The 23,228-nt window shown below is 35.2% G+C and overlaps 1 protein-coding gene across 1 annotated transcript; it reads right to left on the bottom strand.

Moving 5' to 3' along the window:
• Window positions 1-1,212: 1,212 nt before the first annotated feature.
• On the bottom strand, window positions 1,213-1,875 carry LOC132785838 (heterogeneous nuclear ribonucleoprotein A0). Its single transcript, XM_060792130.1, has one exon. The coding sequence runs from the start codon at window positions 1,756-1,758 to the stop codon at window positions 1,339-1,341; it is 420 nt and encodes a 139-aa protein (XP_060648113.1). The 5' UTR covers window positions 1,759-1,875; the 3' UTR covers window positions 1,213-1,338.
• Between the last annotated feature and the right edge of the window lie 21,353 nt (window positions 1,876-23,228).

The raw sequence follows: 23,228 nt of genomic DNA, 5'->3' as shown, positions 1-23,228 counted from the left end.
ATGCGTTGAAATTAAATATTTAATATATGAACTCCTGGTATCATTTGCATTATTATAAACAAAAATCAACTACTGATGATTGAATAAATCCTTAGAAAGCATAGGACAAAGTAAAAGATAGTCTAAACTTGTAAACGCAAGCAGTTCAATTGAACTTGACATGGTGTTTACATAGTGGTCGATAAGCAGTTGATATCAATAGAACTTTTACACCCAAGCAGTGTAAAATCAAGCAGTTGAGTTACTCGCAGTTAGTTGATCAAAAAAACGATGGAAATTTCAGTTATGTTTATTTAATATGCTGAATAAAACACACAACAAATTGGAATGTGTCGAATTAAATATTTAATTTATGAATTCCTGGTATCATTTGCATGATTATAAACAAAAATCGACCGCTGTTCAATATGAATAAAAGCTTGCAAAGTATGCACTCGAAAATAATAGAAACAATAAGCGACAGCAACAACTAACTGCCAAGTGCAATTGAAAATTGTGAAAATGGCAAAGTGGAAAAGTAGAAAAGTGGAAAAGTGGAAAATGTAATGCCATCGCAAACTGTAGCTACCTGTCGAATTGTTCTGGCTATTGTATTAATTGATTAAAAAACAAATCAAAAAATCAATGCAAGAAGAGCAGGAAAAATAATAATAATACAATAACAACAAAAAAACAGACGCAGAGAAGAATAAATAAATAATTGAAACAACTACTTAAAACAACAACAAGCAAATGGAAACCATTAACAGCTTAAAAATATTTAATTACCCGCCTCTGGCCGCGCCCCCTTCAAACAACAAAAAAAATCCCGATTGCTTCGTTGGAATGGCACAAAGTGGGTCGGACATGAGGGTCAGTGGACAGCAGGGGAAGGAGGAGAGAGGAGGGGGGTGGGGGGAAGAGGGTCGCGGACCTGCCACCAAATTGCAATTAATCTTCTTTTAACAGCAAACTTTTGATCCGCTTTATTTGCATTTCACTGTGGCGCAAACACAAACAGAAAAATGGAAACGGCAAAACAACAACAACAACAACAACAAAAAAAGAAAAGAACAGCAACAACAAAGGGGAAAATAACGAAAATGCTTGTCATAAAAATTTATCAAGGGTTAAAAATTATGTTACGCGTTTCATTTTGGTGGCTGTGAAATGATTTATGCAAAATCTGTGCCCTAACCAACAAAAAAAAAAGAAAAAAAAAATGAATATAAATTGTGCAATTTCATGTTTTTTTCTTCAACTTTTTATGTCCGGCAAATTAATTTAAAACTGTCTTATAATAACAACAACACATTATTTATAATCTCACATTGAACTTGGGAAGCTGGAGAACTTTTTTCAGCCAATGATAATTTGCTTATAAGGATAATATCCTGCACCGTAGTAAGGTGAACTGTAGTAGCCACCATATGAAGGATAACCCCAGCCATAGCCAGCACCATATCCTCCATAGCCATAGCCATAGCCAGGTCCAATTCCCAGTCCAAGTCCTGGTCCAATTCCCACGCCCAATCCCAGCAAGAAACGAGCTCGTCGAGCGCCTTGTGTCGCCGCCGGATTGCCGCCAATTTCCTGCTCCAATGACAGCAGATCCGTTTTAACAACGCCACCAGCTGGTGCCACATCCTTGTCAACAGCTGCAGCGACGTCGACGTCGTTGACAGTCGCTTCAGTCAAGTGCGTGCCCAGCAGCAGCATCGAGAGCAACAACAACAGCAACATCGTTGCCAGCGGCATGTTCAAGCACATTCCACGCATATTTAAATAATACTCAGAGTATGTTTTTTTTTTTCAATTCTTTTACAGCAATTGTAACAAACCACGACGATGATAACTCAGCCAACTCGCTGCTTAACGCACGCTCGACTGTCAGCCCAAAGGCCGCAAATATTTCATATTTATATGGAGCGAAAGCTCAACTCGGATTCTCTTTTGATGATGCTCTGCTAATTTGAATCAGCGCAAATTGCTTTAATCAGAAATAAAAACAACACCGAGGCAACAACAATTGTCTGTGCTAACTGATATTAACAGCAACACCAAAAAGAACCTTTAACACAACCGAGTTGTGAACTCATTAAAGCGAAAAGCAGATGCTCTAACTAGAAAAAGTGATAAAGTAAATTATTGAAAACGAAACTGTGATGTTGCCTTTGATAAAGTGCAGGGTAAAATAGACAAAGAAAATCAAGAAAAAACGTAAAGTATATTATAGAAAGCAAAACCAGAAAAATGAACTTAAATAGTTAGTTTTAAAAATGAAGAGCAGACCAATTTAACATGATAAGCTATTAGAGAATGCAAAATGCAAAAATGATGATTGAATGATTTTTTTTTAAATTTGATAAGAAATCAGTAAATTTTATAAACTATCTAATTTTGTGTGTAAAACTCCGCGAATTTGTAAATAGATAACATAAATAGAACATGACTAAATGACTAAATTTTACTCAAGGCAAAACGAAATAAATAAATGCATTTGAATTTAATAATTTAAGATATCAAGAAGTTCTATAAGCAATCTAGTTCTGTGAATGGAATTCTAGTGAAATTGTACTCCTATAAGATATAATAAAATTATGTTTACCAAAATATAAAATATAAATATAAATAGTTATTTATAAAAACCGAAACGGAAAAATTTGTAAAGCGAACTTGGAAGAGCAGACCAATTTATTATGATAAGCTATTAAAAAATTCAAAATGCAAAAATGATTAAATCAATTTCATTTAAATTCGACAAGAAATCAGAAAACTGAAAAAAAGATCTAAGTTTGCGTGTAAAATTTAAAATTGAATAAAATAAAAAGAAAATCTGAATTAAGCAAGTTAAGGAAAAACGAATAAAAAATAAAAATACCCGCTGCCCATTTAAAACGAAAAAAAGGGCGGTATTCATCTTAAAATATACCAAAATAATATTCCCCAAAAATACTAAAAATATACTAAAGGCTACATTTGACAGTATATCAAATATAGCCTTTGGTATATTTTGTACTCTATGATATATTATAAAATTTGTATTACTTAGTCAATATACCAAAGGTAGCATTTGGTATATTTTTAGTATTTTTCGGGTATATTAGTTTGGTATATTTTAAAATTAAAATTAAAACACACTCGACTGCAGCTTTCCTACTTGTTATAGATAAAATAACACTTATTTAATAGGGTTAACAATCAATACATATTATTAACGCCTTAATTTTGTGAAATGTAAAACTATATTTAATGTAATTATACAACAAGTAAGCAATATTCCCTACAAAAAAAACGGAATTCAAAGTTTTTTTTACTGTATCATAAATCAATCAATAAGATTTGCACATTAAAAGAGCTCAAATAAAATTTATAAACTACGCAATTGAATAGCCAATAAACTCATTGGATTATGTTCGCTTTTTCAATAACGTTTCAAATAATTTCTTAACTACAATATAGCTTAAATGGTTTGTAGATTATATCAACAACAATCTACAAAAAAAATTCAATGTTTTTTTCTAACAAATTTTTGTGGCATTCAATTTTGTATTTTTTGTTTTTTTTTGGGAACAGTTAAAGCTCGTTTGCTTAATGTAAATATAGATAATGTAGAAAAAGTGTGTTGCGGGTGGAAAAAAATTACTAAGCCATGGCCAAACATGTATCTGCTGTGCACACACGAATGCACAGAATGAAACATTTTACACATTACACATTACGCATACGCAGCGTTGAACGACTCGATGTCGTTGTCGCTGTCGCTGTCGTTTGCTCGTCGGTTGCCAATTGACACATTTGATGTTCAAATATGCGTAAATAACAATTATTGTAATTTTTTCTCTGTGTTCTCATTTGTTGTTGCTGATGAGCAAGAGACAAAGCGCCGACTTGGCAATTGCCAATTGAGAAAAACGGAAAGGGCAAAGGGCGAAGAAGAAGGGGCAAGGGGGAAGGGACGGGTGTGAACCTTGAACTTGAATGACAGTGTCAAGTGGCAGCTGCGACACATGAGAACACGAGACGACGATGTGTCAACGGCTTTGATTGCGTTGCATGATTTGCAAGAAAAATGAAGACAATAGTTGGGCTGCTTTTTTTTTTTTGTTTCTCCCTTTTTATACCCGATACACAAGAAGGGTAGAAGGGTATTATAAGTTTGCAGGCATCCCCTATAAAGTATATATATTCTTGATCAGCGTTAATAGTCGAGACGATATATTGCGTCTTAGAAACGTTGGCTGACTAAATGGTATATTTTTACAGTTTTTTTTTCTTATGGTATATAATATTTGGAAAGTAGAAGTATATTGATATACCAAGTAAACCCTTCGGTATATATTAAGTATTTTGTATTTTAGTATATTTTTAACGCAGAAGTATATTGATATACCAAACACAACCATCGGTATATTTTAGTATTTTTTTCATTTGGAATGTGTAAGTATATTAATATTTGGTATATCGATATACTTACACATTCCAAATGAACAAAATACTAAAATTCGGTATATTTTACACTATGATATATTTAGAAAGTAGAAGTATATTAATATACCAAGTAAATCCTTCGGTATATTTTAGTACTTTGTACTCTTTGGTATATTTTTAACGCAGGAGTATATCGATATACCAAACACAACCTTCGGTATATTTTAGTATTTTGTTCATTTCGAATGTGTAAGTATATCGATATATCAAATATATCATTCGGTATATTTTACACTACTATATAACATATTTGGAAAGTAGATGTATATTAATATACTAAGTAAATCCTTCGGTATATTTTAGTATTTTGTATTTTAGTATATTTTTAACGCATAAGTATATCGATATACCAAACACAACCTTCGGTATATTTTAGTATTTTGTACACGATGGTTCATTTGGAGTGTAGAAGTATATTGATATACCGAATATAACATTTGGCATATTTTAGTATTTTTTCGGTATATTATTTTGGTATATTTTCAGAATATGCTATCATCGAAAATGGGTAGCGAGTATCTCATAGTCGACCACTTCGACTTTCTTACTTGTTTTTTTTACACTTGCCACTCGACGCGCTGTCAATGTTGCAAGCAACAGTGGCAGGCAGCAGGGTCAACAACAACAACAAGAACAAGAACAATTTGCGCTGTCAGCGCGTCACGCGATTTACTGGTTTGAACAAGCATGAAATGAATATATTTGTCATTCAAAGTTATGACGGCGACTCTTTTGTGCCTTTTCCCCATTAGCAAGTCGCTGCTGTTGAATATTGAGGGAAAGAAAAAATCCCCCAACCTTCATTTGCGTTTTAATTCTATTTGCGAATTCGAATGCGACTTTGACTTCGTTTCTCTTTCTTTTTTTTTTGCCAGCCGATAACAACAATCAACTGCGTCGCATTTTGGTAAAACTTTCGCGACTTCAAGACTGTATTTGTGTGTGTGTCAACAAATGGCTCGAATGAAATTTATAAGCAAAGTTAAGCAAAAGTGCAGTGGCGCAAGTTGATAAGGGTTGCGAGTAGGCAACTCTCTCTCTCTCTCTCTCCTTCTCTCTCTGATGGCCAAACAAAGATATAACGAACCCATCTTGCCATAGTTGTGGTCTCGCCACTTGCCAAAAAACCAAAGGAACGAAGGAAAAAAAAGAAGCTTGGTAAAGGGAAAGGCCAATAAGCCAAAGTAAACAAGACAAATGTATTCATTTCGGCCAAGTTTGAGAGTTAACTTCGGAGTCGGAGTCGAAGACTTGAGTTCAGTTAATTAAATGTTGCCAACTCAAACATAAACTATACGCTCTCAACTTGCGGCTGGACACACAGATCAGGTTATCACAATACATAACAAAAATGACCGAAATTTGCTTAACAGATTGTTTATCAAATGCCGAAAATACTTTCATAATAGTTGCCATAGTTTATTGAGTGGTTAAATCTCTGGCATTTCATCAAACAATTGTCGCATATGTTTTTATGTTTGTGCAATTATTTCATAATTTGAATGAATGCTTATTTACCTATTAAGCGTATCGCATAATCGTACAATGTCGCGCTTTATTAAAAACGCATTTATTTTGCCGATGACAGCAAATAAAAATAATAATAAAATAAGTAAGAAAGCTACTGTCGAGTGTGCTCGACTGTGAGATACCCGCAAGCTGTTTTCATCAAAGTCGTATACGGAAAAAATACTAAATATACTAAATGGTATACATGGTACTGTGGAATACACGCTACACATTGTCAATAAAAGCATTTTATAAAAATATACCAAAGTAATGTACCAAAAAATACTAAGCTCTATCTAGGTAGCATACGTAATATACTCCTACATTCAAAATATACCATAGGATACAAAATACTAAAATATACCATATGTTATATTTGTTAGAGTGCAAAATACTGTCATATACCAAAGGTTATATTTGGTATATTAACATACTTCTACATTCCAAATATACCATAGAGTACAAAATACTAAAATATACCATATTGTCACACAATATTCAATAAAAGTATATTCTTAAAATATACCAAATATATAGTGTACCAAAATATAGTGAACCAAAATATAGTGAAGATTTAATAAGATATATATGGTACATCGATATATTTCTGAATTCAACATATACTAAAATATACCAAAGGTTTTTTTTGTATATCAACATACTTCTGCACTGCAAATATATCATAGAGTTCAAAATAGACCAAATTATTATATTATACCACAATATTCAATAAAAGTATATTCTTAAAATATACCACAATAATGTAGTGAAGACTTAATAAGATATACCAAAGGTTATATTTGGTACATCGATATATTTCTAAGTTCAATATATACCATAGAGTACAAAATACTAAAATATACCCAAGGTTACGTTTGGTATGTCAATATACAACTGCATTCAAAATATACCACACAACACAAAATATACCAGTTTGCCAGCTTGTCTCATTGACGTTGATCAAGAATATACTTCAAGGTGTCGTAGTTGCTTCCAGCGGTCACAAATTATAATACCCTTCTAGCCTATGGGTAGCGGGTATAATAATACCAGGCAAAACAAATGACGACAAAAGTTTTCAACTTGTATTTTCATTGGATGCCGCATAATTGTTATTTATGCAGAAGTTGACAAAGTCGCCACGTCTCTCTGTCTCTCTCTAGCTCACTCTTTCACTCTCTCTTTCTCTTACTTTCTGTCTTTCTCTCTCTCTCTCTCTAGCACTTACTCTCTCTCCCTCTTACTGCCCCTCTTGCCTCCGCCCATGCAGCGTGACAGCAAATTTTTATTTAATTAACGTTAATTTGTGTTCGCAGCGCAGCTAAGTGCGAAGGCATTTCATATAGTATATGAATATGAATGTATGATATATGTGATTGTGTATATACGAAATTATTATCTACAATCTATAACGCTTTATGGCAAGTCATCGTTAGCGTGTAAACAATCCCCACAAACAACAACAGTCAATGCTGGAGAAAAAGTTACTTTTTCAATTTGATATCGCTTAATTATTATTACAGTTGTTTTTGTTGTTATTATGACAGGGCACTTTACGTTGTCATTGTCACTGTCTCACAGTCTTTCAGTCTTTCAGTCTCTCAGTCTCTCACTGTCATGGCCAAGGACTTTGGTGGCTAATGCGTCAACAGTCACAAGTTTGTGGAGTGGTCGGGACTTCCCCAATAATGATACGTTTTTATGATTTCTTTATGGCAATAAAGCAAACAATTTCTTAGCCTCTTGCCAAGCATTGATTTTTGCTCAGGTCTTAGCCTCCATGTGACGTGACACCGAAAACAAATGCCAAAGTAATCAGCTTGCTGCAAAAAGTCATAAGAAAAAAAATAAAAACAAAAAAGGCAGCGCCAACATCTTGTGTGTGCTACATAGCTTTAAATTTCTACCGAATATGAGTACCACATACTTATATGTGTAGATACACTCAGAGAAAAGAAGTGAAATTTATTCTACAAAAGAAACAAAAAAAAATTACAACTCTGCTCTCTTCTTATATTCATAAAAGTAAATCATCAGTTATAAGCTTTATCATGAGATCAAACTTCTTCAATAAAAAATTATCTATTTATAAAGAATTATCTATTAATACTTCTTTTTAGATAAATTATGATAAACTTAATAACGATGGATTCTTAGATTAAGTGAAATTACTTTATAACCAAAAGAAATAAGAAAGATAAAATGACTTTCTACAAATTTTACAATCTAGACAGAGCGATTGCTCTAGAAATTCTCTTCCTATAAATGTTAGACGATAAATCTGAAATGTCTTTGTAACTATTATTAAAATCAAGTGGGGAACGTTGCGGTTGATTATGCTCGTTAACCATTTTCAATAAAAGCATAACAGTGCTGTGTTATTCCGAAAATGTAACTAATTAATATACCTAATTTGGTATATTCATATACTATTACGCCCAAAATATACCATAGAGCTCAAATTATACCAAATTGTCCAATTATTATACCGATAATAAAGAATTAATAAAATGATAAAAATACTAATATATACCGAAGACTATATGTGGTATATCCATACCAGAAAATATACCAGACAATGTACCAGAATACATACCATACAAAATATGCCAGATTGAAACCTTAGCAACTAAGACTCAATTCAAACAAGTATCTTTTCCACATAAAATAGAATTTTAACAACTTTTGGAAGTAGAAATTTCTTCTTGAATCAAGAATTTTTAATCTTTCAATACACACCTCAAACCTCAATCTCTATTGTATGTACATCCTGAGAAAATAAGTAGGTAATTTTCATCTTAAATCAGAAATTATGAATCTTTCATCTACTCTCGATCTCCAATGAAGAATTTGCAATCTTTCAATACTTAATTCAAGGACGAAAGTACTGGGATTTTCTCTCAGTGCATAGATGGAGCATAGAGAACGAAGTTGCTGTGCAGCACAGAGAGAACCCGCACACTTGGCGCAACTTAACTCTTGAACACATGCCGCCAGCAGGCACATGGCGTCGAAACTTTTGTGACGACTACAATGAAGACGACGACAGAAACTTGCACTACACACACACACACACATAGAACACACACACACACATACTTAGAGAACTGGCAGCAAAGTCCAGACAAATTTAAAACAATGGGTGCCAAAACGAAAGCCATTAGCTTGAAAGAGCTATAACGATCTGAGAATTAGGCTAACAAAATGCGACATAAATTCAAATTTCATTTCCACATATATAACACTTTGTTTCTCTCTCTCTCTCGCTCTGAGAGACTTCAGTCCATCTCCATTTCCAATGCACAGAAATAATGCATAAATTCATTCGGTATTTATTTACCATATATTTTAACGTGTTAGTTGACAAACAAATCGTTTAAATTTCGCAAACATTTGGCCAGCGTAAATAGGCATAAATTTGTTTATGAAGTCAGTCCATAAAATGTGCAACCATTCAAATATTTTGTGAGTAGTTTTAAGCTGATTTTGCCCCACTGTGCCAAACACTGTTGACCGCTCACGATGCTGTGTAATTAGCCGTATTGAATGTTTTTTGGCCAATGCCAAGAAAGAAAATGCCAAACAAGTTTGTTTGCTGCGCTTAACTCGGGCTGTCAGAGAATTTCCCAAGTTGTCAAATTTCACATTGCAACACATCTTCCCTCCCCCGCTTTCCCCTCCCCTATGCTTACACCACAAGCTGCCACAGTTTGTTGGGGTTTTGTTTTCGGGGTCAAACAGGCAACTGGTCAACAGTTTAATGCCACATTTGCAGCCCCACTCGATACATTTGTGCTACGTGACTGGTCACACTGTTTTCTGAAATGAAGTAGGTGGAGAGAGGGGACGGTTGGGGGGATGTTATTCCTCTAGGGTTATGCGTGATGTGGCACAATAACAAAACTAAATCGAAATTCCATCAAAATGTGCCCCAAAAATTGATTTCGCTTAATTTGTGCAAATTTTAAACAGTTTTCGAGGGTGTGTGAGTGTGTGTGGGAGTGTGTTGAAGTGTGTGTGTGGGTGTGTATGGGTGTGTGTGGGTGTGTGTGTTAACACACAAATAGTTTTGGCGGCTGGCTGAGCATCCCTGGGGCGCATTTATCGTATAGCCCTAAAATGGCATTTAAAATATTTACACAGCACACGCAAAAAGTATGCGCTCGCCCCCCCTTCGAATATTGCTCATTATGAATGTTAAATACACCTAGAAGAGGAGGGAGAGGACTGTGTAAATATATGCATACTCGTAAGTTTACTGAATGTATTAATGATGCCTCGCAAATGCGCAAAAACTAATAGAAAACTTCTTTAATATGGCAACATCAAAACTACTTAAAAAGTTTGACATGCTGAGGTAAGAACGCTCTAAGCAAATAGTAGCTAAATGAGAATTGGCAAGGGAAAGGGAAGAAACTAAAGCAAATAACCAACAACAACAACAAGTAAATCCCTTGATGAGTTATTAAATCATTTTAAGCCACTTACAACTAAAAACAAATTGAAATATCACGCAATACCTTTGAGAGAGCAACCACAGCAGCAGCAACAGCAACAGCAACGTTTGCTCCACGCGATGTCGATGTTTCGCTGTTTATACCCGGTACCCATAGGGTAGAAGGATATTATAACTTTGTGCCGGCAGGAAATATATGTAACAGGTAGAACGAGGCATCTCCAACCCTATAAAGTATATATATTCTTGAGCAGCGTCAACAGCCAAGTCGATCTAGCCATGTCCGTCTGTCCGTCTGTCCGTCCGTCCGTAAGAAACACTGGATCTCAGAGACTATAAGAGATAGAGCTATAATTTTTTTTCGACAGCATTTGTTATGTTTGCACGCAGATCAAGTTTGTTTCAAATTTTTGCCACGCCCACTTCCGCCCCCGCAATTAAAATAAATCGAGCAAAAACGCCTACTTACTCTTAGTTGCTTTGGCTAACAATCTGGTGTTTTGTGCCGTCAATGGTATATTTTGAATGGTGTACTATATCGATATACCAAACATACCTTTTGGTATATTTTTAGTATTTTTAGTATTTTCGGTATATTTTGAAAATAATACCGCAATATTTCGCCTTTACTAAAAATGGGTAGCGGGTATCTCACTGTCGAGCACACTCGACTGTTCGCTGTTGCTTTCGACTTTGCTTTTCAGTGCTATTGGTAGTTGGTTTTGCTCTTGTAACAGGCCAAAAACGTAACAACTTAATAACGTACTAAGCCTCAGCACACAAATATGAATAGCAGAAGGCAACTCCGGTCCGGGAATTCCTCGTCTCACCTCAGCGACCAACAGAGAGAGAGAGAGAGAGTGGGAGACAGAGAGGGGAAATACCACGCTAATAACTTTTAAGCTGCGCCCAAAAACTTTTTTTGCCTGCCTCTCCCCCCTTTTTGCTGCATGCCACATCTCTTTCTCTATACCTCTCTCTACCTCTGCGGCTCCTTCGTGCCTGACGACGCAACTTCCGCTTTGGCCCATTTGCCATTCATTATACCCTCTGCAACGGGGTATTATAGTTTTGTCACGAAATGTGTTATGCCATTACCATTGCAGGGGGCGTGCCACACTCCCTCCCGCCTTCCGCTTTCCGCTCACAAGGTCAACAGCTGAGTCCTTTCAGACGTCTTCCACTGTCTGTCCACCTGCTTCTTTTCTTCGAAATTCTTTAGCAATTGAAATTTAACAGAGCTGCTTCAGCTTTTTATAGCACAACTCTGAGTGAAATCAGATTGCTTTAAAAGTTGCCAAATGCGTGGGAAATTCTTAAGTTTCTTGCTTGAAAATACAACTTATAAAGCAACGCATTCCACCCAAGTTTTTTATTCACGAATAAAGTTCATATTAAATGTATAATTTTGAAATTAAGCACTTGAAAAGAACTAAAAATAATTCAATGAACATTTACTTAAAAATAGCTTTAAAAATAACACAATTTTGTCACTTTTTATTGTCTAAGTAAAATTTTTTATAAAGTGTATTTTCTTTTCAACAACATATCTAAAAAAAAAGTACATAAAACCGACAGATTTAAATTTCACAACAAACTTCAGATTTACAACTTCAGCTTTCATAACTTTGTATTTCCATGAACATCAAATTTGTATTTAAATTAATACAAAAATGTACAGAAACATTTAAAAATAATTATTTAACAATTAGTGTATCTCATGTGTTTATTATAACACAATAAGTTGAGGTGGAAACTCGACATTATATAATTAAAAGTTAGCATTAAACATTACTTAACTTAATTCGTAATTTAAGCTCTAAATAACAATGTTCTTTTTGGTATAAAGTTGTACATATTTAACATTAAACTTTAGTCAATTTTAACATGTTAAATATTCTTCAAAGTTAACAAACTTGCTGAAGTCTATTGTTTGAAAATACGAGTATTCCTTGTGGTAACTCGGCAAAACTTTAGTTGTACAAAACTTGTTATTTACATATTTTACAACTAACTAAATGCTGATATGAGCAACTTTGTATTACCAAAAAAAATATTCAACAAACTTACTTACATAACTGCTAACCTTAGTTTGAAATTTTTGAGTTTCGCCAAAATTTCAATTCCAATTTTGAATTAAAATAAAATATGTTTATTATACGAAAGAGTAAAAAAATGTATTTACTCATTAGTCGAATTTAGCAAAGAGTTTGAATGTAAAAACATTCTTTTTTTTTTTTTTCGTTTAATTTTTTATTTACAATCTGTCTTAAGACAATAAGAAAATTTTATGACTAATATTTACATAACAGGAATAGCAGATTTCCAGTGAAACCTGCTATTAAATATAACATCTTGTTTACTTAAAATTTACCTATCAGGGAGATCAAGAATGTGAAATCTTTTAAGTCTTCTAACAGTTGAGCTATTGTCTAAAAGAGCTAGGGCTAAATTATTTTCATGATTGTGAAGTCTGTCTGTGTATTTTTTACTATATTTCTTAATCTCTTCTTTTATAGTTGGAATATTTAAATCTCTGTGAATATTTGCATTGGTTACATAAAATGGAGCGTTAACAATTTGTCGCAATGTTTTTGATTGGTAGCGCTGAAGTATTTCAATATTTGAATTGCTAGTTGTTCCCCAGAGCTGAATAGCGTATGTCCAAACAGGCTTCAAAATGGCTTTGTAGAGGAGAATTTTGTTTTCCAAAGTAACCGCTGATTTTCTACTTAGTACCCAGGACATTTTCAGTGTTTTTATTTTAAGTTGTTGACATTTCGCTTTTAAGTGCGGTTTCCATGTTAGTCTGCGGTCGGGGTGCATGCCAAGATACTTCACACAGGTATCTTCTGGAATTGCTGAGCCGTATAGTGTTACATTTGGGCATCTTCCTGGTCTTAGTGCAAAAGTTATTTGGACAGACTTCAGGGAATTTATTTTAATTTTCCAGCGAAGAAACCAGGCTTCAATCAGACTGAGCTCACTTTGCAACAGCTGAGATGCTTCGTCTCGAGAAGAGCTTGTTGCCAGAATGGCTGTATCGTCAGCATATGTTGCAATGGTGCAATTGTTTGTTGCTGGCATATCTGCCGTGTATAGAGTGTAGAGGACTGGTCCCAGTACACTCCCTTGAGGAACGCCTGCGTTTATGAGAAATAGTGTTGACGTATCATTTCTCTGCTGAACGTAGAAGCATCTTTTCGACAAGTAGGATCTCAGTAATAGATAGTATGGGGCAGGTAGCCAATTCTTTATCTTGAAGAGCAATCCATTGTGCCAAACACGATCAAACGCTTGTTGAACATCGAGAAACGTAGCAGTACAGTATTTTTTGTTCTCAAGTGCATATACAATTTCATTAATAACCCTGTGACATTGTTCAGTGGTGCCGTGGCCTCTTCTAAATCCGAATTGATATTCTGGAATGATGTCAAGTTCGTCCAAAATTGGCAACATCCTCTTAAGTAGTATTTTTTCAAATACTTTCGAGAATATTGTCAACAGACTAATGGGACGGTAGGATGATAGTTCAGCTTCTGGCTTGTTTGGCTTAAGGATCATAATGATTTCTGCACATTTCCATTCTTTAAAGTTATTAAAGCTCTTTATAAGCAAAACTCTTATAAAACATGATATACTATTTTCTTTATCCATTCGTAAGCAGATAATCAGTATTTAAATAAAATACTCCTTAAAATTATATATACTAAACTAAGTACAATTTAGTACAATTATATAATAGTTAGTATATAAAATATTCCTCTATCCACAACGCAAAAGCGTTATTTGGAATCTAATAAAATATTTTCTTCAACCAAATTGTTAAGTAAGTATTCAGTATGTAATAATCATTTATTAAAGTTAGAAAAGTTCGCTACTATTCCAAGCTGTTAAAAAGTTTTTATTATTCATATGTCAACTATGTACATAGTTAGTATGTAAAAAAAGTTCTCTATTTAAAACATGGCAAACAATTTTCATTATCAATTAGTTGTAATTAGCAAATATTAGTCAGTATTTAAAAAAAATATTCCTGAAAACTATTTACACTAAACTAAGTACAAATTTAGTACATTATATAATAATTAGTATATTAAATAAAGTTCGCGAGTTCTTATCACAATTTAGTAAATTATTCAATAATTAGTACATTAAATAAAGTAAAAGAGTACTAAGTATAAAATTAGTATATTATTTAATAGTTAGTCAACTAAAGTTGAGAGAACCAAATACAAATTTTAGTATATTATGTAATAGTCAGTATATTACCAAATATAAACTTATTATTTAATACTCAGTATATTAAAGAAAGGACAAGAGTACTAAGTACAAATTTAGTATAATATGTAATAGTCAGTATATTAAAAAAAGTACAACAGTACTAAGTACAAATTTAGTATATTATATAATAGTTAGTATATTAAATATTCGTCTATCCACGGCGAAAAGACCTGCTTCTTGTCTTAGCTTAATTTCGCTGCGCTGCGGGAGTTTTGGGCAACCAAAGAAACCTCTTGAAAACATGCTCAATAGTTGGCTCACACACATTCATATTCAGCTATTGCCTAGCCCACGCACTGTCGTCTACCGTTGTGTGTATTAGTGTGTGTGTTGGTGTGTTTGTAACTCGACTCAAAGCCTAAAAGTCAGTCAGCAAAATCAGCGACGCATAGCAAAAGCGGCAGACGACAGGAAGCAACGTGTTTGCAGCGCAAGCAAAACTTTTCATTTAACTTCTATTTGGGTGGCTGCTGAGTCTAGGGCCAGGCCAAAGCCTGAGGCAAGGCTACAATCATACTATATAGTAGAGGAAGGAGTGGGAGTGTGAGGAGTGAGCAAACTACCAGCATTAATATTGTTTTGTGTGCGAAAAAGCAGCCAAAATTACGACACTTGAGTGTGTTAAAAGTTGAACGCGTTCGTTCGCTCATTGCGTCGCTCCGCGTCTCCCCTCCCCTTCCCTCCGCTTCTCTTCTCTTCACTCCTCTGCTGCTGATCGAAAAGTGAAAGAAAAGCAAAGAAAATGCGAAAAGCGAAGAGTGAAGAGCGAAAAGTGCCCCAGAAAACTTGTAGAGGGAGCACGCAAAACAGCAAAAGACAGCAGAAAAACTTGGCAACGATGCGACGGTGTCGAAAGATGCTCTGCAGCAAAGCTGTGGCAACAAGAGGCAAGAGAGGAAGCAGCATCGTCTCTCATATGCCACCAAAAGCTGTGATGCTGCTGCCCCAGTTTGTTGCTTTTGCTACTTTTGCCAGTTTACACGCACCGCTGGGATTGCACAGTGGAAAAAGGCGAAAAAGTTACCATGATCCATTAACGTTAATTGTTTGGCGGCATCAGCCTGCCACAGAGAGGAGGGTGGCGGGGGAGGCGTGGCAACAACTTGCCTGGGATTTGCACGACGGTTCAACAATGAACCGCCGTTGAAGGCAAGTCTGTCTCTCTATCTCTGTCTGGATAAGGTGTGTATTACAATGACAGCGTGAAAGTTTCCTGGCCAAAGACACAGTCGACAATCGAGTGCAGACAGCAGGGAAACACACACAAAAGCCGAATGGGAGATAGAGATATATATATAAAGTATATATAGTTTACTAAATTCAATTAGAGCTGCTCAAATTGGCATGCGCACACCTGTCATTCGGCTTGATAATGATGCATGTGGTGTTCCGGCCACGCCACCAACAAAAAAAAATGAATTAAAGAAGAAAACTTTGTTGTCAGCCCAACTTTGTCCATGCAGCATTGTGGGGCCCCAAAAACTTGCGCTAATTTTTAAGTCAAACTCCTCGACACTTTGGCAAGCCATTTTTAAGTAATTGAATACACGCACACCACACACACACACACACTAGCACACACACTCGCACACAGTAAATCAATTAAAGTTATTCGAGCAAAAGCGAAACTTCCGCCTGGCAAAAACTTGCAACAAGAAGACACAGGAAAACGCGAATAATAAAATTAAATGAAAAAAAATCAAGAGTGGAGCGCGGCTTTTCACACTTGTTAATCACATTTTCGCGTCTTAAGTAAACACGCCTACGCAGGCCTCTCTAACCCACAACAGTAACAACAACAGGGTCGCCCCTTAGGCCCAACTCATTGTAATTAAGCGGCTTAGACGGCCTCGCAAGTAACAAACAACAAAAGCATTGCCTGCTTTTAGGCGCAGCCTCAGCACAAGGTCGCCCTCATTGTTGTCCTTTGCGTCTTTAGAGGGCAGTTGATCGAATTATAAAGAAAACAGAAAAAACAGTGAGGGGAAGCAGAAGTAAGCAAGCTACAGTCGTGTGTGCTCGACTATGAGATACCTGTCACGCATTCTCAATAAAAAGAAAACAGTGCGTTTATACTATCTTAAATATACTAAATTTTAATACCGAAAAAATACTGAAATATGCCATAACATATGGCTACTTATAATGCTCCTGTGTCCTATGGGTATCGGGTATAAAAATTGATGAAACCTTCAAATTTGAAAACTTTTATCATTAAAATATACCAAATCAATATACCAAAAAAAATACTGAAATATATCAAAATGTTTTTATGGTGATAAAACTTATAATACTCCTCTATCCTATGGTTATAGGGTACAAAAATTGATCAAACTATCAAATTTATACCAAATCAATGTACCAAAAAAAAATACTGAAATATACCTAAATGTTTTTATGGTGGTAATACCCTTCTTCCCTAAGAAAGAGTTTTTTAAATTATTAAAATTTAAAAATATACCAAATATACCAAAAAATACTGAAATATACCGAAATGTCTATCCGGTGATAAATGCACTTCTTCCTATAGCTATAACTTAACAAACTATTAAAATGTAAAACTATTGTCATTTAAATATACCAAATTAATATACCAAAAAAATACTGAAATGTACCAAAAAGTTTTTCTGGTGCTAATACCATACTTCCATATGGACAGAATTTATTAAATTTTAAAAATATGTCAAATAAATATACCGAAAATATATATTAATATATTAAAAAAATACTGAAATATACCAAAATGCTTATCTGCTTATTATACCCGTTGCCCAAAACTCACTCAAACTTCATGTGCGCCACAATAAAACTGAAGTGGCTCGAGGGGTTCTTGCCCCCCCAGGACATTTATTCACACACACACATACATATACATATATATATTTGTGGATCTACTTACATCTATATGTATGTATTTATATAGAAGTCGTTTTGCCAGAGAATGGTGGCTGGCAAAAGTTGGCATAATTATTTCATTAACACTTAACAAGTGGCCCAAGGAAGCAGCCAAGTCCAAGTCCAAGTCCAACTGCGAAGTCCGGCGAACGCAAAAACTTTCACATTACGCATTTGTGTGCAATTTTCAAATTAACAATTGTTAATTTTTTGTTCTTTTTTTCGCTCTTCTTGTTGTCGTTTTCTTTTCCATTTTTTTTTCTGCGTCTATGCGAGCAACGCAGAAATACAAAAAAAAAAGAATAAACCTGACGACTGACCGTTTGCCTTTTAAAAATACATTTTTTCGCTTTTCATCCGTTTGCTCGTTTTCGCTTTTTTTGTATTTTTTTGTTAATTTTTTACTTAGCAACTTTTTTATTGCGTGTTTAGCATAATTTTTTTAATAATTACATTTTTGTGTGTTTGACCAAAAAGTGAAAATAATAAGCAACAAAGGCAAACAGCGAGAGGAGCAAAGCGAAGGCAAGGCGAAAATTCTTCTTTATTGTGCTGGAGTCGGAGCCGAAGCTGGAGCCAAAGCGACAAGTTGGCGGCGGTACGGCAAAAGTTTAACAAAGTTTATTTGCATTACTGACAAACTGTTTAATTAGGGATTTTTTTGCCCCAAGATTTTTCAATGGCAAACTTTTTTGTATGAGCTACGTGCGTCTCTTTTCTTCTCTGTCTCAGCCTCCCTTTCATTGCTTGCGTTGTGCCGCAAATATAATTAAATATTACAACACACTCAACAAATTAACAATAGAATTGTTTCTGATGGTGAGCGAGAGATAAAGCCATTTAGAAAAATATTAAATTTTTATGAAAATTACAAAATTACACAAAAAATGGAGAAGATGAATTTGGGTATGCGACTAAGAGATGATCTTTAGATGGTAACTCAGGTGTTTATAGAGCAATCAAACTGAAATTTTGGGGAATTATACAAATAATAATAAGAAGAAGATTAAGAAGAAGAAAAATATACTGTGGCACATGATAATGTCTTTAACACATATCAAGGTGTAATAATTCTAATTAATCTTTTATTTTTGTTATAATTTCCACTTTTAGAATGAAATTTGTAATCGAATTTAAGCCTGACTAATACTTTAAGTCCTCACACAGTAAATGTGTAAAAATACCTTGGCCAATCGATGAAATATTTGGTAAAATAAGGGCAGCTTGCATCGATGGCCCCATTATGGGCGTAATAGTTACAGCAAATTGAAAATTGTTGGTAAAAGCAAAGCACAAATTGAGTATTTATTCGGGCATAAAAAAGGGAAATAAATTGACGAGCCTATTCGCACATTGCACAACCAACAACCAACCACAGCCGCAGACAGACAGACAGGCAGACAGATAAGGAAACAAGAGGTTTCATTTTGATAGCAGCTGACGGTCAATCAAGTTCTGCGTTGGGCATTCAAGCATGCTGAAACTCTGACCAAGCAGTTAAGCTTTGCCATCGCATCATTGTAATTGTTAATTACTTACTAACAAATTTGTATGCCACATTCTTTTTTAGGGACTGTGGCAACACGCACGCTTGCCGATCGCAGATGTGTGTGTGTGTGTGTGTGTGTGTGTGTGTGTGTGTGTGTGGGAACAGCTGCTGTTGCCATCTTTGGGATGCCCCCATCATCATTGGGATGCCGCCATCTGCCATCTTTCGACTGCCAGCTGCCATCTGCCTTGTGCATATTTATGCTGTTAGCGAAAAATCTTGTGCGTTTTGTTCCTGTTGCTGTTGCTGATTTGTTCCTCATAGCGAACAGAAGCATTGCCGTCATCGCCAAACGACGTTGTCATGCCGTTTGGCATCGGGTGAGCTTCTCTTCTACGTCTTCTTCTTGTCTCTCTCCCTCTCTGGCAGCTCAACCAGAATGAGCCACGTCAAGTGAGTTCACAATTTTGCGTGCTACCATTTTTCTTTTTCCATTCTGTCCTCCCCCATACCACCCACCCATCCTTTGCTGCTGATAATCCTTGGCATGCAACGCCTTTATCCTGTTATACTTGTGTTCTCTTCTCTCTCATCTCTTCTCTTCGTTTCCAGTTCATGCCACTCGTAACTTTTTCATACTGTTTAATCATTAAAGTGCCACAGCAAGGTATGCTGCAAAGAGTTTGAAAGAGAAATGCAACAGGCAGCTCAGAATTAGAATTGCATTTTTTGCTGCCTTTTGCATTTTTCATTTTAATCAAAGATACTCTAAAGCAATTGCATCTTCAAGTTCATTTCACTTACAGGGTATTTGGCACATCAAAAACTTCCACTCAGTCATTCTTGAAGCTGTTGTTTGTTTGCTTTTTTTTTTGTTTTGTTTCGCCCGCTGATTTCGCTACTTAATTTTTTCGCCTTTTTTGTGCCTGTGCCATCTGTGAGCTGTATCTGTATCTGTATCTGCTTCTGTATCTGTATCTTCAGCTCACTGTGTGTGTGTGTGCTTCCGTTCTTGCTGCGCTGATTGGGCGTATTTTGTTATTTTCATGTTGGTGCAACGTCGCCGCCGCCTTCTGCCTGCTTCATTCTGCTCGGCTGTCAGTCAAGCCAACTCCAGCAGACGTCCTGCCAGCCCGGCAGCTACTCGTCTATTCTCGCTCTCTCTCTCTCTTTTTTTGCACCACGTAATTAAAACTTGAAACGCATATGAATTAGAAAAAATACGGCAACGCGACCCGGAACACACCAGACTCCCCTTTTTATAGGGAACACAGTCAGAATCAGAGAGTCAGAGAGTGAGAGAGAGAGAGAGTCAGGCAACCATTCTAACATTCTGCCATTCCGTCTCACATCGTTAACATCGCTGATTAAGTTTCTTGTCCTGTGTCACTCAACGTGATTTGAAATAAAAATTTACAGCGCCCGCAGCTCAGCTTGAATCCCTAAACTCGCATCCCGAATCCTGAGTCCTCAATCCCTAACCCTTAAACCTCTAACCCTAAAACATTAACCCGCTTGTGCATCAGTTACTTTTACTCATGTTTTACTTTATGCCGCTTGTTGTCTTTATCTTTGCTTCAACTTTTGACTCCTCTCTAACCATTGATACCAAACCCTTACAAAGATGCCCAATTCAAGTCGGCCTCTTCCTCGATGTTGTGAGAATTGTTATTTCCCCACAGCTTCGAACTCTTGGTGCTTTTCCTCAGTGTTCTTAAATATGATTTTCAAATTCCAATTAAAAGTCTAGGATTTCCACTTTTGGACCATTTGTTCATTGGCTTTTTATATGATTTTTGAATTCCAAATAAAAGTCTACGATTTTCAACTTCGCATTATTTGTTAACTGTCTTTCAATATCATTTTTGAATTCCAATTATATGTCTCGAATTTTCACCTTCAGAGCATTTGTTAAAATATGCATTTTTTAATTCCAATTATAAGTCTAAGCTTGCCACCTTAGAAGCATTTGTTCACTGTCCTTAAAAATAATTTTTGAATTCCAATTATAAGTCTAAGATTTCCACTTTCGAAGCATTTGTTCACTGTCCTTAAATATGATTTTTGAACTCCAAATGGAAGTCTAGGATTTTCACCTTCGAAGCATTTCTTCACTATCTTAAATATGATTTTCAAATTCCAAATACAAATCAATTCAAATATAAAACATGCATTTTTTTAAAGAATTTCGATTTCAATTTAGGTTTTTATTTTGTACAAATATATCTTACATTTTTTTTTGGCTGTTAGCTACATCATAATATTCATTTTTTTCACAATTGAAAACACACTTTAGTTAACCTCTGCGATTCCTGGAACTTCTTCTATTTCTTTAACCCGATCTCCTCCTGTTGGCTGCAGCTCTTCTCCTGGCAGCAGCCCTTTTCTTGGCAGCTATCCTCTTCCTTCTGGCTGCCCTCAAACGTTGCAGTTTCAGTTTAGCAAGCCTGCTCTTCAACCTTGCCACAGCAGCAGCCAAAGCGCTGGAGCTGGAGCTGGAGCTAGAGCTAGAACTAGAGGCGGTTGTGGTTGTGGTACTGGTTGAGGTGCTGGTGGATGAATCTGAATCTGAATCTGCAGACGATTCTGTGGAAGTGGAAGTGCTAGATTCAGTAGTTGTCGTCGTCGATGACGATGTCGTCGTTGATACTGATGATGACGTCGAAGAGACATTATCCAAGCAACTGGCCAGGATAACACAGCCCACAATTATCGTTAGGATTCTCATGTTCAAGTTGAGTTGATGTCCAAGTGTGATTAACTGAAATTTGAGCTGTTCTTTTTATAGATAGACAGCTAACAACTAAATTTAGATACAAGATCATGTGTCACACTTCTATTGTGAGCGTAGAAGTTTGAGCAAATGCCCTTCAATGGAACGTTTTAATATTTACTCAACTGCTGACCGTGAAAGAACTTTGGGACAATGCACAACACAAAAAGGAAACAAGGAGCTTCTATTTTTACCCAACTTTCATTGAAAAATGTGACTGACAACAAGGCTAAGCTTTGCAAAATTAGATAGAAAAGAAAAGCCTTTGTCTCTCTTTATATTTCGCAGACACAATCACGACTTTGAACGTGAATTAAACAAAACCAGATGTGTCTGCTCAGACACATTATAAAAGTAGGTAAAATGCTAAATTTCAGGTTAAAATTCTAAAAAAAATTTAGAGGGCATGCAACAGAACAGAAAAGAACTCCATTTTGTTTAATTTGTGAGAAATTTATTTTTATTCATACACTAAAATTATTATACGAGCTACCCATAGGGTAGAAGGGTATTATAACTTTGTACCAGCAGGAAGAAGGAGGCATCTCCGACCCTATAGATTATATACATATATTCTGAACTCGTCTCAGCCAGTATAGCCATGTCCCTCTGTCCCTCTGTTCGACTGTCTGTCTGTCCGCCCGTATGAACACTTAGGCCTCAGAGACTGTAGTAGATAGAGATACCATTTTCTTTGGCAGTCATTGTTATAATATTTATGCAAAATCGATAAAAATCGAGTAATAAACGTACTTTTGAAGCTTTTTTTTTGGTACATACAGTATTAACTATAGTCTTTATGATTCCTGAATATTTGTTTGCGATCAGATTAAAATTATAGGAGTTCTTAGAGTTATTACTTCCTACGGGTCTTAGTTGCTTTGGCTGACAATCTGGTATATTTTGCACTCTATGTAGTAATGCAGTACTGTAACAATATACTTAAAATAGCCGTTAATATATTTTAAAATTTTTGTGGTATATGAATTTGGTATATTTTAAAATATATGATTTTACATTTAATAATGGTATATTTTAAAACTAATACAACGCTTTGTCGCTATGTGGTCAAAATGAGAAGCGGGTAGAAATAATAAGATTGGTATATTTTATTCTATATGGTATATTTTCTATGGAATGGTATATTGTTAAATTAAATATAATTTATATACATATATTATATTTCTTTATTTGTGGGTATATTTTATTTATTATTATTAGTGGTGCTGTCAGGTAGTAAAATTAGGCAAATTGAAAATATATTCAATGTTCTTTGGTTCATGAGTTATTTATGAGTGAATTCCGTTTAGCCTCTGCGATTACTTCTTCTGATTGCAGTCAATCTCGTAGAA

The sequence above is a fragment of the Drosophila nasuta genome, chromosome 2R (genome assembly GCF_023558535.2).
Source record: "Drosophila nasuta strain 15112-1781.00 chromosome 2R, ASM2355853v1, whole genome shotgun sequence".
Taxonomy (NCBI): Eukaryota; Metazoa; Arthropoda; class Insecta; order Diptera; family Drosophilidae; genus Drosophila; species Drosophila nasuta.
Note: the sequence above shows the minus strand (reverse complement) of the source record. Positions and strands in the feature narration are given on the sequence as shown.